Source organism: Gymnoscopelus microlampas (genome assembly GCF_963454915.1).
Source record: "Gymnoscopelus microlampas genome assembly, chromosome: 21".
In the NCBI taxonomy this organism is placed as follows: Eukaryota; Metazoa; Chordata; class Actinopteri; order Myctophiformes; family Myctophidae; genus Gymnoscopelus; species Gymnoscopelus microlampas.
This window is the reverse complement of record NC_139958.1, coordinates 44575004-44591879: the sequence shown is the minus strand read 5'-3', so window position 1 is coordinate 44591879 and position 16876 is coordinate 44575004. Positions and strand designations below refer to the sequence as shown.

Here is a 16876-nt window from a genome sequence, read left to right as displayed (position 1 = left end):
TCAGGTCGGGATACCAATTTTATCCAATCAGCAGAGAGAACCGATACAACATGGGAAGTGATGAATAATAATGAGTAGACAATATTGGAACACTAGTAGGTCTGTCAAAATTGCAGCTGATAAATGGGTACTCTATCCTGGTTGGCTGGAATTGGCAACCCACCTGATATGAACATATTTTCAGTTTATTAAAGAGTTGGAGGGACAGTCTCCCTATCTCTCCAGCTCTTTAATAAACTGAGCAAACACTATAGCAATGATTACTATCAGATATAGAGCTTTAACTTTTTAATAAAAAAAAACTTTGTTTTAACAAAAAGGTATTTCAGCCACTTTTTGGTTTACAGTACACCTGTACATCTGTGTTAACTTGTGACAATAATACAATTGAATCTGAAAGTAAGAAGTCACCATCAAATGTGGAAAAGAAAACAATGAAAATATGTGCATCATTTATTGTGAAAAGAACCATAACCATATCGCAATAAAAATGGCTGAAAATATATATATAAACATGTATAAAAATATACATACACTTGAAAGTAAAATAATTCAGCTGTGCGTTACAATACAGTGCATGCTTGCGTTGTTAAAAAATAAAAATACAGAAATAATTTAAGCTTTTGTTGCTGGACACCTGATTAGCAATGTCCTTTCTCAACTTTTGAAGCACAATGACATGAAATCAGCTATAAAATAATAAATCTGTGGCTTTTTGACAAAGAACAATACTGTATCTAAACGATTTAACTTTGAACCCCAGCGTCCATATTCCGGGTGGCGACATTAGCCGAAAATAGCAGATCTACAAGCTCACAGTTGCAACAGGTTGTGAGCTTGTAGATCGGCTATTTTTGGCGAAGAGATTTGGTAGATGGAAAAAAGTGGTCCAAGTGAATAAGTCCAGAGAGTTTAAGTGGTTGATGAATACAAAATGGTGCCAAAAAAAAAAATTGGAAAGAGGCAGCGGACTTCATTGGGAAATAAAACAAAATGTGGATTCATGTGTGTACAGAAGAAACATACTGTAGTATAGCGTCAGTCGGGCAGAAACCTTACATCTCCATGTTTCAACTTTTTTATTGCTTCTGTTCCGTAAATGAATGCCCTTCGTCGTCATACAAGCCTACCGTGCAAAAAGTAGTGATAATAGCAGCTCTACAAGCCCACATGTCGCATCGCGACGTGTTCTGCTATTTTCACTATGTTGGAAAGATTTAGAAAGTGACAGTGGGTTTTATAAATATTGAACCAATGAAAAGTATAAGAGCTTGTGACTAAATGATAACAACACTGGATCCATGGGAACATTTTTTTCCTGAAAAGTAACTGGACATACAAGGTTTCCACCCAACAGCGACAATAGCAAAAAAAAAAAAAGGCACCATATCATTCCAGAGAAAACAGACAGGGTTAAAGGGATAGTTCACCCCCAAAAAATATTTTTTTCCCCCTATCGATTAGTCCAGTGGTTCTCAAACTTTTTCATGTCAAGGACCCCCAAATTGATACTTATTAGCCCGGGGACCCCCCGTTTGAAAAGATAAGCCAGGGACCCCCATAAGAGAAGATCTTTACGGCTCTAGCAGTGATTCTCAACCATTTTCATTTCGAGGACCCCCAGTGTGACATGCATTTAGGCTGTGGACCCCATTTAATGGCATTTCTATCTCTGGGACCCCAATTCATATTGTAAAATCAATGCTAATTTAACTCTGAGAGTGTACAAATGGAACCAAATGGACATGTTAGGGTCCATTTGGTTCCATTTGTACACTCTCAGAGTTACAGACCCATAGGGGTCCATTTGGTTCCTATCCATCATTTAGCTGGGGACCCCCTGGAACCCCCTCAAGTACCCCTGGGGGTCCCCGGACCCCACTTTGAGAACCACTGGATTAGTCAACCCATGGAGACTTGAATTCATGGATATCTTTTTGTTTTTGTCGCATTCCTAAGCCAATAATTTGATAACAAGCGGACCGGTATAGGCAACGGTTCTGGTAGGAGACACAAAGGAGACTCTTTGTGTCTCCTACCGGAACCGCCGCCGGTCACCAACTTATTGGCTTAGGAATGCGAAAAATATCCATAAATTCAAGTCTCCATGAGGTCACAAATCGATAGCAAAGAAGTCATTTTGGGGGTGAACTATCCCTTTAACCCGTTATAATATATCCCTGAGGTCGAAGAATTCACATTGCAATAAAAACAAAAAACGTAAAAGAAAGTAAAAACGTTCTGACATTCCACAATGACTGACAACAGGATCGCCTCCAAAACAACCTCAGGCTAACAGTCGCAGAACGCACCGACAAATTATCGTTTCATTTAGAACAGTGCTTCTCAAAACATTTTCATGTCAAGGACCCCCACATTGATATGTATTTTGGCCGCGGACCCCCCTTCTGAAATGGGTTTTGTGCCAGGGAGGGACTTCCGTCTCCCATTTTTGTCAACGTCTCTCGAAAATAGTCGATTTGCAAGCTCGCAAAGCCTTGTGAGCTTCTATAGATTGGCTACGTTCGAATAGCCGAAAAATGAAACTGATCTTAAGTGTTTAAACCAGTGATTCTCGCATGAGGCCAAAGACCCCATTTGATACCATTTTCTATCTCTAGGACCCAAATCTACTCTATAAAATCCTAACTCTGAGAGTGTACAAATGGAACCAAATGGACCTGGAAGACACGCAACTGGACCCCAGTTTGAGAACCACTGGTTTAGACTATTCGCTGACCCCTCCCTACGACAATAGGCTCTATGCACAGGAGCCATATTATCACTTCCTTCACAGGTGTTACCAATGATACTAATGAAGGCTCTGTTCCATTTAGTGTAGCACAGTGGTTTCCACGACCCCCATAACTCTGAGTGTACAAATGGAACCAAATGGACCCTTCCATTTGGTTCCATTTGTACACTCTCAGAGTTACACACCTGTAAGGCGCCATTTGGAAGCCCATTAGGGTCCCTGGACTCCAACTGTAGACCCACTGGTGTAACAGAGTGTTTCCAGTGACCCAACATGCACAATATCAGCACCCTGACTCTGTCTGACCAGAATGGAACAGAGCCATCATTAGTATCATTGGTAACACCTGTGAATGTCTTACGGCTGCTGTGCATAGAGCCTATAGTCGATCAAGAGTCTCGTGAAGCGCTGTGAGCTTGTAGATCGGCTGTTGTCGAATATAGACAACTTTATGCCTAATTTATGCCCCGTCGTGTGAGAATAGCCGACCTACAAGCTCACAATGAGCTTATAGGTCGGCTATTCTCTGTGCGCAACAAAGTATGAATCGGGCTTCGAGTGTTTAAACTATTCCAAATTTTTCTGGGGAGTGGGGACCCCCTCAAGGACCCTTGGAATCCCCTCCAGAACCCCCTCAAGGACCACTGGAACCCCCTCAAGGACCCCTGGAACCCCCTCGAGGACCCCTGGAACCCCCTCAAGGACCACTGGAAACCCCTCAAGGACCCCTGGACCCCCCTCAAGGACCCCTGGAACCCCCTCGAGGACCACTGGAACCCCCTCGAGGACCCCGCTTTGAGAGGCAGTGCTCTAACAGCTGGTGCTCTGGGTGTTATTGTCCGAGGACGACGTGTAGGTGCTGCTCTTCTTGGAGTTCTTCAGCGCGCTGAAGGAGACCTTCATCCTGTTTTCCTTCCTCACGCTCCGGCAGATGATGGTGTTCTTGACGTGGTTCCGGAACTCCTCCGAGATGAAGTAGTAGACGAACGGATCCACGCAGCTGTTGAGGCTGGCCAGGCACAGGGTGGCGACGTAGAACGCGTACTGGTTGTTGGGCTTCCCCGCCAGCATGAGGCAGTAGTGCACCTGTTGAGGAATACAAGTATTTGGGTACAACGATTGATTCCAAGCTGACATGGAATAGGCTCTATTCACAGCAGCCATATTGTGAAGACATTCACAGGTGTTACCAATGATACTAATGAAGGCTCTGTTCCATTCTGGTCAAACAGAGTCAGGGTGCTGATATTGTGCATGTTGGCCCACTGAAAACACTCCCAAATGGCCCTTTACGGGTGTGTAACTCTCAGAGTGTACAAATGGAACCAAATGGACCCGTAATGGTTCCATTTGGTTCCATTTGTTCACTCTCAGAGTTATGGGGGTCGTGGAAACCACTGTGCTACACTAAATGGAACAGAGCCTTCATTAGTATCATTTGGTAACACCTGTGAAGGAAGTGATAATATGGCTGCTGTGCATAGAGCCTATTCCAACACTGATGCCATCTGTAAGAAAGGTCAGCAGAGGCTGCATTTTATGCGCAGACTGAGACAGTATGACGTGGACAAAAAGTGTAATGGTACTCTTCCATCGATCCTTCGTGGAGAGTGCACTGACTTTCTGTTTTGTTTCCTGGTATGGCTCATTATCATTGGTTAATAAGAACAAACTCCATAAAATCATCAATGTATCCAGGAAGGTAGCTGGGGTACGACATGAGAGTATGGCAGCAATGTATGAGACCCGGGTGCTTAGGAAGGGGAGAGCTATTGCTAGGGATAGAACGCACCCGTTATACAGTCAATACCGCCTTTTACCACCAGGACGACGGTACACAGTGCCAATGTTGCAGGCTAGGGCTTCAAGATCATTCGTCCCTACAAGTATAGGACTCCCGAACAAACAGGCCCCATCTCAGTTCTGTGCATAAAATGTAATGTGATGCCTCTTGAACCATGACTGGTGGCCTTGTCTAGTTTGTATGTATTTTGTAATTATGTTATGTGTTTGTGATTTTTTTTGTATCCTGATGGCTGCTTGGCACAAAATGAATGAATGGACAAATAAAGTATCTATCTACCACCAGCATGACGTTGCTGGGAGTGAAGCACAGCAGAAACATGACCAGCACGGTTACGATCAGAACCACGGCCTTCCTCCGGTTCTTGGTGACGGCGGCGCTGCTCATGGAGTTCCTCAGGGACTTCAGCATGAGAGCGTAGGCCACCACGCACACCATGGACGGAACCACAAACCCCACCATGGCCATGGTCAGGAAGTAGCCCGCCGCCATCTTCATCTGACTGGGCCTGGAATAGAACGCAACACATTTTTATTGCCATCAATCATTTTGATTGATTGAGTACTTTATTTGCAGTGGTGGAAAGTTAAAGTAACTACTTTCACTTAAGTACTGTACTTAAAGTAGGAGTTCACCCAAAAAATGACTTATTTTCTATCAATCGCACACCCCATGAAGCCTTGAATTCATGGATTTATTTTTGTTTTTGTGGCATTCCTAAGCCAATAATTTGATTACCGGGTGGTCAATTTGATGAATAATCTACTTTGTGTCTCCTACCGGATACATTAGCCGGTAGGAGACGGGAATCAAATTATTGGCTTATAATGGTTATAGGCTGTAGCAAAAAATCTAAAATGACACAGATGCGTTCCCGGATTGAATGGGTTAATTCACGCTGTTGACACACGGCAGCTTTTGTAAGCTTTGTTTAGAGGTGTGAACTTGGTTGTATTTGATCGATGCGTGCGTGTGCTCCTGCTCAAAAGACCGGCCGTACACCGTGGTACCGCACCACACGGCGATGGGACCCATCGCAAGACGTTATAAACTTGTAGATTGGCTATTTTCACTATTTATTCATTTTAATAGTCGTTCATTAACTATAATCGAGACATTGATTTGAAGTCATATCGCTTGGCCCCAGTGCACAACACACAATAAACTTGCTATGCATCCATAACTATAATGTCGTCTTATAATGCAGAGATGCTCGTAGGCCTGCGTCCTGCGTCGCTGACGCACCATATTGCGAAAGGACGCATTCATAACACCGTCATTGCGTCCATGGGACGCACTAGCCCCTACGGAACCTCTCCCTCCGCTATGTAGCTCCGAGATGAGGTCCCTCTTTAGTTTCTGCCGTATGCTGTCGGCCTTGTCGCACATTTTCCACTTTACATGTTTCTTACCCCTTTCTGCACATCGTATCCAAAAAGTAAAGCATTTGCGCCACTCTCTCAGATGTTTTAAATTTTAGCTGGCAATAAAATCTATCCAACGAGTTGAAGAAAGTATTTAATTTGCCTCGGTTTTCATCCGGTTCCAAAATATTTTGCATTAGAAGATGCAATTCAACATTTGACCAGTAGGGGAATCAGTAATGTTATCTCTACGGGCGCAACTCTTGCACAATGTCTTAAAAACATGGAACCGGATGAAAACCGAGGCAAATTAAATACTTTCTTCAACTCGTTGGATAGATTTTATTGCCAGCTAAAACTTAAAACATCTAAGAGAGTGGCGCAAATGCTTTACTTTTTGGATACGATGTGCAGAAAGGGGTAAGAAACATGTAAAGTGGAAAATGTGCGACAAGGCCGACAGCATACGGCAGAAACTAAAGAGGGACCTCATCTCGGAGCTACATAGCGGAGGGAGAGGTTCCGTAGGGGCTAGGGACGCACTAGAGTTGTCACCAACAAGAGACAAATATAACAATAATTTGCGGTAAAATTAGTAGTGCACGATAAGTATCGGCCGATAATTATCGGTCTGATATCAGGAATTATGACGTCATCCCGATAAAACCGATAACATTAATAATAGCTCCGATAATATATAATATTTGTCAGCTGTGATCTGCATGGACTCTCTCGGTTAGACACCGTTGATGGAGAAGTATAACTCGGTTAGACACCGTTGTACTGGAGAAGTATAACTCGGTTAAACAGCGTTGTGTGGAGACTCGCATACGTTTTAGCAGCAGCAGCACAGCCCTCGCTGTTAGACTACGCTACACACAGAGAGAGAGAGAGACGGCATGAGGAGCTGGTTGAGACCTGGTCTTAAACGTCTTGGATAGACCACTGTCTGGAACAATAACTGATCATCATACATACAGGTCTACTACTAATCTTTGTTGCTGTTGTCACCTTAAATTGACCAGCCAAAGTAAAATCCCCGATTTTAGAGTGTTCTCCAATGGTGGATTAATGTTGCCAATCAGCTGTGTAACATTAGCAGGTTAACGATGGCTCGTTGAGCCTTAGCTCTGGTTCAGAGCGTTAGTGAGTTCCCTCTAACGCTCTGGAAGACCCCTCGCTCTGCGCATGTACAAGGAATTCCACTGTCCTGCCAGCGTTCAACTATAGTGAAAATAAACAAAACCATTTCGCTACTCACCGAAGCAAAGGCTGTTTTGTGTTGTTGAAAGTCTATTCTCGGAATGCGCAAGCCTCTCAGCACCCCACCTACTCTGTAAAATACACTTTTTGGGCAGAAAATAAAATATGTCAGCGAGACGGACATTATTTGTATTTACTCCACAGTGCCTCTACCGATCTGGGGGATTTGAACTTACCATTAACCAAAATGTAGAGGGCACTGTGGAGTAAATACGAATAATTTCAGTTTCGCTGACATATTTTATTTTCTGCCCAAAAAGTGTATTTTACAGAGTAGGTGGGGTGCTGAGAGGCTTGCGCATTCCGAGAATAGACTTTCAACAACACAAAACAGCCTTTGCTTCGGTGAGTAGCGAAATGGTTTTGTTTATTTTCACTATAGTTGAACGCTGGCAGGACAGTGGAATTCCTTGTACATGCGCAGAGCGAGGGGTCTTCCAGAGCGTTAGAGGGAACTCACTAACGCTCTGAACCAGAGCTAGTTGAGCCTATGCATTTGACCCTGATTTGACCACAAAGGCAATCAAAAGCACTAATTAATGGCAGCTGTAAGTAACCGGTTGTCTATCGTCTGTGTCTTGTGTATGTTTAATAGGTAACTGGATGTTTTCTGTAGCCTAGATATATCATATCAATTAATTCCCTGAAGATGGTAGACCCTCTCCCTCATGCTAAACTTAAAGTGAGTCCTCAAAGACAACTTTATTTTCCTTTCTCAATGACAAGCCTAATATTATTATTGCATGTTGGCTATGTGCAATAACTGCAAGCCAATGTTCATAGGCATTGTCAGTATTTGTCTTCATTATTTCTTGAATTCCTATTTCTTTATTTGCCAATAATTCCAGTGTAAGCCAGTGTTTTCAGTCTTTTATTGCTACACAATAAATAGTAAAAATAAATTCTACATTCATAAATAATACAAAATAAAATAATAATAATGATTAAAAGGTTCTATGATTAAATGTATTCTATTGGTCAAAGGTATGTTAAATCCACCTGATCCACTGCATCAGGATATAATGTACACAGTCACACACGCATAGAAGACATGGAGATTGGAGATCAGAGAAAACGATAGAGGGGGGGGGGGGGGGGGGGGGGGGGGGGGGTGTGTAATTGGGGACCCATAAAATGTTTCTGGGACCCATTTGAATGACAACCCATTACCCATTACATTGAAAACCTAGCAACATCACTGTAATGCATTATAATCTGCTTAATAAGACTTTATAATTTAGATATAAGCGCTCATAAATATGCATGAAGCTAAATGCTAAACAATAATCATAACATTATAAGGCATTTTATAATGACTTTTAAGGTAAAGTATTATAATACTTTATAATTGCTGGAAACTACGGACATATCTGCCATTGCCCAGCAGTTAGGAAGTAGAATAGAGGATATGTGCATGCTTAAAGTGAATGGCACATCGAGTGGCAAATCGAGTGGCAAAGAAACATGCAAAGTGAGTTTAACATTGTTTAATGTTGTTTAATGCAATCAGATATGACTTTTCTGTTTGGATGCATGGGCTGTCAAGGCCAGAAAGTATTTTTTTGACACTCAGTAGGCATTCCTGCATAACTTCCGGGTTTGATGATGATGTCACACGCATATCCTCTATACTTGACTTTATAAGTCATTATAAAAGGCGATTGCTTTATGTGTACTTATGAATTCCAATAACTGTATTTGTAACAGTGTTATAATCAGATTACAAAGCATTTATACTTGACCATATGCATCATTATACAATGATTTATAATGTGTTGTAAAGCATTATGAGTATATTTTTGAGTGTTTATAACTATAATTATACAGTATTTAAGCAGATTGTAATGCATTATAACTTTATAAGTATGTTTATACAACATTGTAGGTACGGGATGCATGGCAACTAGGGATGTTTGATAGACATTTTTACCGATACTGTCCAATTCCGATACCGATATATGCAGGCTTTTTCACGAAAAGTCAACTAATTGTCAGGTAACAACACCACATATCTAATTAAATAAAATAGCTATAATATCAATATAATATCCAATAAATCTAATCTAATATAATACAATGATGTTGTTAGGTTTTCAATAAAGTGAGTCCCGGGACTCACTGGTGGTCATTTGAATTGAATTTGAGTCCCACTAATCTTAGATTAGATGTTGGCCTATTTGACAGTGCAGAAGCATTAATTGCTCTGATGCCTATAACATTAACAAGCGTCAACAAGCATCAGGTGGACACAGACACACACACCTGCCCTCTGCAGTGCTCTAGTTTGAAAGTGTCTGGAGTCTCATTTCTGTCCAAAGGCCCTTGAATATGATGGAATATGATTAAGGATTACTGTGATTATGGTAAGCTCACATTTCGTATCACACACACCATAGAGTAAGAGTTCTTGTAACGTATTGAAAAATCAATACCGATATTTCCCGATATTACATTTTATGCGAATATCGTCCGATAATATCGGGAGGGCCGATAATATCGGACATCCCTAATGGCAAGTGTTACCAAAGAGGAACAAAAATAGTTACCTGGTGATGTCGTGACAGGTTACGATGCCTAGGTTCTTTTCTTTCACAGTTTGATCGTAAAGGTAGAGCGGAATGGTGAGAAGCCACACCCCAACCCAGACGCACACACACACAGCGACGGTGATGCGATTGATCCCCCTCTGCTGGGCCAGCGGGTGCACTACGCCCCAGTAGCGTTGAACACTAATACAGGCGATGAAAATGCTAGAGCAGTACATGTTGCCGTAGAAGAACCCCACCAGCACTTTGCACAGAGCCTCTCCGTAGATCCAGTCGTTTCCGTTCAGGTGGTAGGAGATCTTCAGGGGGATCCACACCACAAACAGCAGGTCAGACAGAGCCAGGTTGGCCATGTAGATGGAGGCCGGATGCTTCTTCTTGGTCCGGAACACAAACACCCACAATGCCATGCTGTTGGTGGGCAGGGCCACCACAAACACCACGATGTAGACGATGGGGAGGAAGATGGTGGTCAGCCAGCTGTCCAGGGTCTTTCTGTCTTTGAAGTTGACCCTCACCCCGTCCTCGTACTCTACGCCAGTCAAACCTTTTCCTGTAGCTGTAACACACATACAAGTAGTATGCGTTTATTTCACTTTAACCCATTAAGAACCTGAGGCCGATTCTACAAATGTGTGTAAAAAGATTTTCGTGACGCCCTGCGAGCTTGTACATCTGCTATTTTTGAGAACCACTGTTCTAAATCCTAAGAGTTTTCAGAAAAACCTATGTTGCAATATATATAGGCCTACATGTAGCTAAAATCGAAAATGTGATATTATATTAGGCTACACACATTTCATGTATTCCATATACACGACCATAGAACACTCCCATGCCCTCCTGTGTCGGGGACTCGGCATTAAAAGTTGTAGTGCTGCGCGTGTACCCACCCAATAGTTAATAGGCTCTATTCACAGCAGCCATGTTATGAAGACATTCACAGGTGTTACCAATAATACTAATGAAGGCTCTGTTCCATTCTGGTCAAACAGAGTCAGGGTGCTGACATTGTGCATGTTTGGCTCACTGGAAACACTCTGTTGCACCAGTGGGTCTACAGTTGGGGTCCAGGGACCCTCATGGGCTTCCAAATGGCCCCTTACGGGTGTGTAACTCTGAGAGTGTACAAATGGAACCAAACGGACCCTTACGGGTCCATTTGGACCAGTAAATTGTGCCCCATACGTATGTGCTCCCCAAAGGAAGTTTTCACATGTTCAGTCCTGCAAGCATTTCCCTGTTTGGAAGTAGAATGTGAAGCTCATGGTAAAGTGGAGATATTTGAGTAAACACACGTTTTCTGCCAGAACTTTCAAATGGATATGAAACTGGAGGACAATGGCTGACCCTAAAATGCAGCAATTCATTATTGGGTGAGCACACATGGAGGCCTACAACTTTTAATGCTTGCTTTTAACTTTTTAACTCAAATCTTTGCTTCTGACCATGATCTGATGCTGCCCAAATTTAGAACAAGCATTAATTGGAAAGTTCTCATTCTACTGCTTTGCCACCAAATGTGGAATGCCCTGACACCATCCATTAAAAGATGTGTATCACTGGTTGGCCTGAAAAAAAAAAACATCAGGAGACCACAAGGGAGATGAATGTCATTTTCCCATTTATTCTGTAAATATAATGTATGTTGTATTTGATGACATGTATTAGTGTGTTTTGCATGCTATGTGTTGATGAATTGGAATACATAGGACCGCAATGACATTGACTTATTTGATGGACTTCCTGCCCTGGCAATTGTCCTTTGTACCCTCAACCTTGTCCATAAAATTAAATAATTCCCCAGAGGCTTCAGAGCATTGCAAAGATGTCTGGTTTGAAATGCCAGACATTTACAATGTACATTTATAGGCCTATATTCTACTCAAAGTACAGTCAGTCCAGAAGCCTGACTAGCAGCTTCCACTCCACTTGTGATGTCATCACTGTGCTGTTCCATTCTAACTGTACAGTCACCTTTTCAAAATGTTGAATTTGAAGTAATTTCCTTATAAATTCCATAAAACAATAAACTGATATCGTTGTCTACTCTAGATATGGACTATATGTAAATATCAGAAGTTGTCCCCAAACACAAACACACATTTTATGAATGAGTGCCAAATAAAATAATTTGCTTTTATTACAATTAAGGCCCAACATTTCTACATAATATGCTACAAATTGCCACAAAACCTCTGATATCCAGTCATTTTGGGGATAAGCAAAAGGTTTAAGGGTACATTTAGGTCTGCTGACGTACCATGAATGTTCAAATCATGTATAGCCTACTTTATTCACTTTATTTCAGGTCATTTTCCAAAGCTTGGCTACATTTATTCTTAAGTTGTTCACATTTTGGAAAAGAAACAGCCAATTTATCATTGCGGTGCCAACAAGATAAGACCGGTAACAGGAAGAGTGGGCACTAGGGAAGAGTGAGTGAGGCGTTATTATGATTCCCACACCGCGTCGTGGCAAACCCGCTGAGCGGGCGCTGTGATTGGTCAGTAGTCGCTGTGATTGACAGTTCTCGTTTTTGCTACTATGCCTATACCTAACCTCAACCCTAACCCTAACCTCAGTAAAACTATGCCTAAACCTAACCCTAACCCTAACCCTAACCTCAGTAAGACTATGCCTAAACCTAACCCTAACCCTAACCCTAACCTCAGTAAAACTATGCCTGCCGGGGAGCCAATCAGACACGTAAGGCGGGTCTAAATCCAGGACGCGGCGTGGGATTCATAATAACGCGTGAGTGAGGTGCCCACTCTTCCTGTATCCGCTAGACCTACTCTACCAATAGGCTCTACCCAAAGCAGCCATATTATGAAGACATTCACAGGTGTTACCAATGATACTAATGAAGGCTCTGTTCCATTCTGGTCAAACAGAGTCAGGGTTGCTGATGTTGTGCATGTTGGCTCACTGGAAACACTCTGCTAGACCAGTGGGTCTAAAGTTGGGGTCCAGGGACCCTCATGGGCTTCCAAATGGCCCCTTACTGGTGTGTAACTCTGAGAGTGTACAAATGGAACCAAATGGACCCGTAAGGGTCCATTTGGTTCCATTTGTACACTCTCAGAGTTATGGGGGTCGTGTAAACCACTGTGCTACACTAAATGGAACAGAGCCTTCATTAGTATCATTGGTAACACCTGTGAAGGAAGTGATAATATGGCTGCTGTGGATAGAGCCTATCATTTAACCGTGTAAACCCCCCAGTTTAGACCAGTGGTTCTCAACCTGTGAGTCGGGGACCCCCAGGGGGATCCCCCACATGATTTTTGGGGGGTCCCCAGATGACAGTGACGTGACAATTTAAGGACTTATTAATAGCCTACCTCAAATAAAAAGAAAGACAATAAATAAGACCATTACTGCATCAAAAGTAATCAACAAACTATAGGCTACTGTAAAAACTGGTCAAACATTGGCCAAATTGTCAAAATGATATAAGAAAGAAATAGCAGATCTACAAGCTCACAACACCTTACGATCAGCTATTTTCACAATAATTATATGTGGAACCGAGTCAAACTAAATGTACTGCCAATCCTACATTTGAAAGTGCTTATCTGGGGGGGCCCAGTTCAAATATGATTATTTTGGGGGTCACGGCCTGAAAAGGTTGAGAAGCAATGGTCTAGACTGTAGTAAACTGGACCCGAGCTGTCTCTAGTACGCTTTTTCCACCTCTACACTAGCCGCAAGCAACTGTTAGATTCTATTTTTAATATCTGGTATCTAGAGTTGCGATATGCACAGCAGCCATATTATGAAGACATTCACAGTTGTTACCAATGATACTAATGAAGGCTCTGTTCCATTCTGGTCAGAGTCAGGGTGCTGGTATTCTGCATGTTGGCTCACTGGAAACACTCTGCTAAACCAGTGGGTCTACAGTTGGGGTCCAGGGACCCTCATTAGCTTCCAAATGGCCCCTTACGGGTGTGTAACTCTGAGAGTGTACAAATGGAACCAAATGGACCCGTAAGGGTCCATTTGGTTCCATCCTGACTAAGAATCAACCTGGGGACCACTGTTGTGTTAGCCTCGGTCCCAGCCTCACTTATCTGCGAAAAGAAGAGCCTGGTCACGACCTAAAGCAGCGAGTGTCTAGGAAGTGCTGAGTGGGTAGGATTTCCGTTGTGCGCGTTTCCCCCGGAAACGATATTTGTTTGACCAATCACAACACTCGTTTCATTCATGGAGAATGTTAACAGATTTGTAAAGCATCAACGTCATTTCCTTGGGCAGTACTTCCGTCAAATGCAACCGTTTCCGGTTCTTCACTTCCTAGACAACCAACATCCCAGGTCTTGCCAAGCGTGCTGTTGCGTTGGGTGGGGATATGTGGGCTAAGTTAGTTAACCCATTAAGACCTGAAGCCGATTTCTGCAAAATGTCTTCTAAATCCCAAAGGTTTTCTGAAAAACCTATGTTTCTATATCAGTGGTGCTCAAACCTTTTCATGTCAAGGACCCACAAAATGATATGTATTTGGCTGCGGACCCCCATCTTAAAATATGTTGTTCCAGGGACCCCCAGAAGCAAAGATTTGAGTTAAAAATGTTTGCTTTAAAAGAATATAAATATATATAATTTCTCGATTTTTCAAAAATAGCAGATATACAAGCTCATAGCGCGGCACCGAGTGCGGCACCGAATAGCCAAAGTAAAATAATGCTTTTTAGCTCAAATGAAAAAGTGACACAGATGCTTCTTCAGGTCTCAATGGGTTTTTAAAGGGGTGGCCCTTGAAGATTGCTTGAAATATGATAGTGGTCCAGAGCTCAAAAATGGTTGAGAACCAACCACTGATCTATTCCTCTTCCTCTATCCAACCTTCCATATCAAACTCATATTAACTGATCCTATACTGATTTGTAACATTTATGAGTGAGCTAACACATATGCCATTAAATGGCGACATTTCCTAATGACGACACTTTCCCGTCTTGAGATTCTAACTCCCTTTTCTGTGGAATGTCTTGACCTCAAGACTTTCCAGTAATTGACTTCATTGACTCGTCATCTGAGGTCACCAGGTCATTTGGTGCACTGCTTCTCAAGTAGTGGTCCATGGCCCACTAATGGCCCATGGCATGATTACAGGTGGACCATGTCTGTCTGTCTTTTCTTGGCTATAGTGGTGGTGGTCAGGGACAGAGTCTCATGTCATTGTCTGGCTCCAACCTGGCCCTGTACATTATACTGTTATATAATACTAATATTCTTCAGGTATGCCAGTGTGGCAACACCGCTCTCACAGAGATACATCGATACAAAAGGTAAATTACATGTATCTTCTACTGCAGGGGTCTTCAACGTTTTCAGGCCAAGGACCCCTAGCGAGATAAAGCAGGGACCCCCATTATATATCGTATAGAATTTCGTTTTTTTCATAGATTTCATAGGCAGCTTCATAGACTTGTTTGACAGCACTAGTATCATGTTGGATTCATGTTAATGTGTATTTCCAGACATTTAACCATGCACTTAAACAATACTTAATATACCTGACCTTTCACTCTGTACTTAGCCTGCTCTTTTCCCACCCTATACTAAACCACTTTGCCGAAAATAGCAGATCTACAAGCACACAACGCCTCGCAGCGCAAGGCGTTGTGTGCTTGTGGATCTGCTATTTTTGGCTAAAGTTCTCCTCAGAATAGGGATGCGTGGTTGAAGTGGTTAATGTAAAAATCACACAAAGATTTGGCGGACCCCCTGTAGTAACTCTGAGGACCCCCTAGGGGTCCCGGACCCCCTGTTGAAGACCTCTGTTCTACTGTGTGAAAACTCATCCAGAACTTCACATGGGACTGTGTTTCATACATGTTTCTTGAAAGAGTCTGTGGACAATGAGCTGAACCTCTTCTGTAGTAAGCTTGTACTTTTGGAATTGAAAGCCGTCTCCAATGACCACTGCTAATGTTTTTCAATTCCACTGTTCTTATATCAACCAAAAACAAATATGCTCCAAAATAAAATGACCAAAAAAATCTTCACCTTATAGGCTACTTTACTGAATGGATGACCAGGGACCACATGAAATGACCTTCAGACACCAGTTAAAAACCTCTGTTCTAAGGGGATGTAGTGATGTTTTGTTCTTGCTATTTTCTTGTATTGTATTTTTTATCTTGCCTCCTTTTAATTTGTTCTTGATCATGTCTCTTATCTTACTGTTTTTAATCTCGTTTAATATTGTGTTCTTTTTCTTTTGTTGATCTCTTTTTTTATATATATGTAAAGCACTTTGAGCTGCATTTGGTAATCAACATTTACTTGAGTAAAACTATAAAAGTATTGGCATCAAAATATAAAAGTACCAAAAGTAAAAGTATTCATTATGCAGAATGTCCCATTGTACAAGTTAGCTTATGTATACAATTCACTCAAATCTTTTGAAAATAGCAGATCTACAATCTCACAACACGCATTGAGAGCATTGTGAGCTTGAAGATCGGCTATAAAGTTTTTAAATAATTGTACTGGAGTAAAAGTACAATATTTGCCTCTGAGGCGTAGTGGAGAAGTACTGACTTCTCCACTTCTCCACTGACTCCAGTAAAGTAAAAAAAAAATACCTAAATGTAAATAGTTACTTATATAATACATAATAGTTAATAAAGTCAGCCTTACCTTCATTGTCTTCATTGTCAGTGAGCGCCAGACAGGCGTGAATGGAGCAAGAAGAGCATAGAAACAACAGGAGAAACCAGCGTGGAATCATCATTAAATGTGTTTAGGTTTGTATAAAATAATGTGTGAGGTTTGAATGGTTACGTTTTACACACTGATAGTTCAACACCCGTGTACATAAATAAAAGAAGGTTCCACCCGCAGGGTCAGGGCGTGACCGTGTGTTTTGTTCAGGTCTGAACTGGTAGACCGTAGAAATGTTTGAAGTTCCTGTGTAGGCGGTCATTACCCTACGTACTATGAGCTATACCTGCGTGTGTGTGCGTGTGCGTGTGCGTGTGTGTGTCTGTGTCATGGTCTGTGCGCGCGCGCGCGCAGTGGTGTAAAGCTAGCTCCGACGGAACCTCTCCCTCCGCTGTATAGCTCCGAGATGAGGTTCCTCGTTTGTCTCTGCCGTTTGAGGGCGACATTGTCGCACATTTTCCACTTT

General features: G+C 42.2%; 2 protein-coding genes across 3 annotated transcripts in view; one reads left to right on the top strand and one right to left on the bottom strand.

The window, feature by feature from the left end:
- LOC311037002 (secretory carrier-associated membrane protein 1-like) overlaps nt 1–16876 on the top strand; it is a 302700-nt gene that overhangs the window by 262955 nt on the left and 22869 nt on the right. The gene's annotated exons all lie outside the window — the stretch shown is intronic.
- Nucleotides 274–16594, bottom strand: LOC311037167 (proteinase-activated receptor 2-like). 2 transcript variants are annotated; one of them, XM_084046283.1, is made up of 4 exons: nt 16387–16594; nt 9733–10291; nt 4839–5067; nt 274–3841 (listed from the first exon to the last, which is right to left on the bottom strand). In XM_084046283.1, exons 1-4 carry the CDS (start codon nt 16478–16480, stop codon nt 3566–3568), a joined length of 1158 nt encoding a protein of 385 aa, XP_083902409.1. In that variant the 5' UTR covers nt 16481–16594; the 3' UTR covers nt 274–3565. The 2 variants fall into 2 exon arrangements, with proteins under 2 accessions (XP_083902409.1, XP_083902410.1); XM_084046284.1 differs by having other exon boundaries at nt 9733–10285.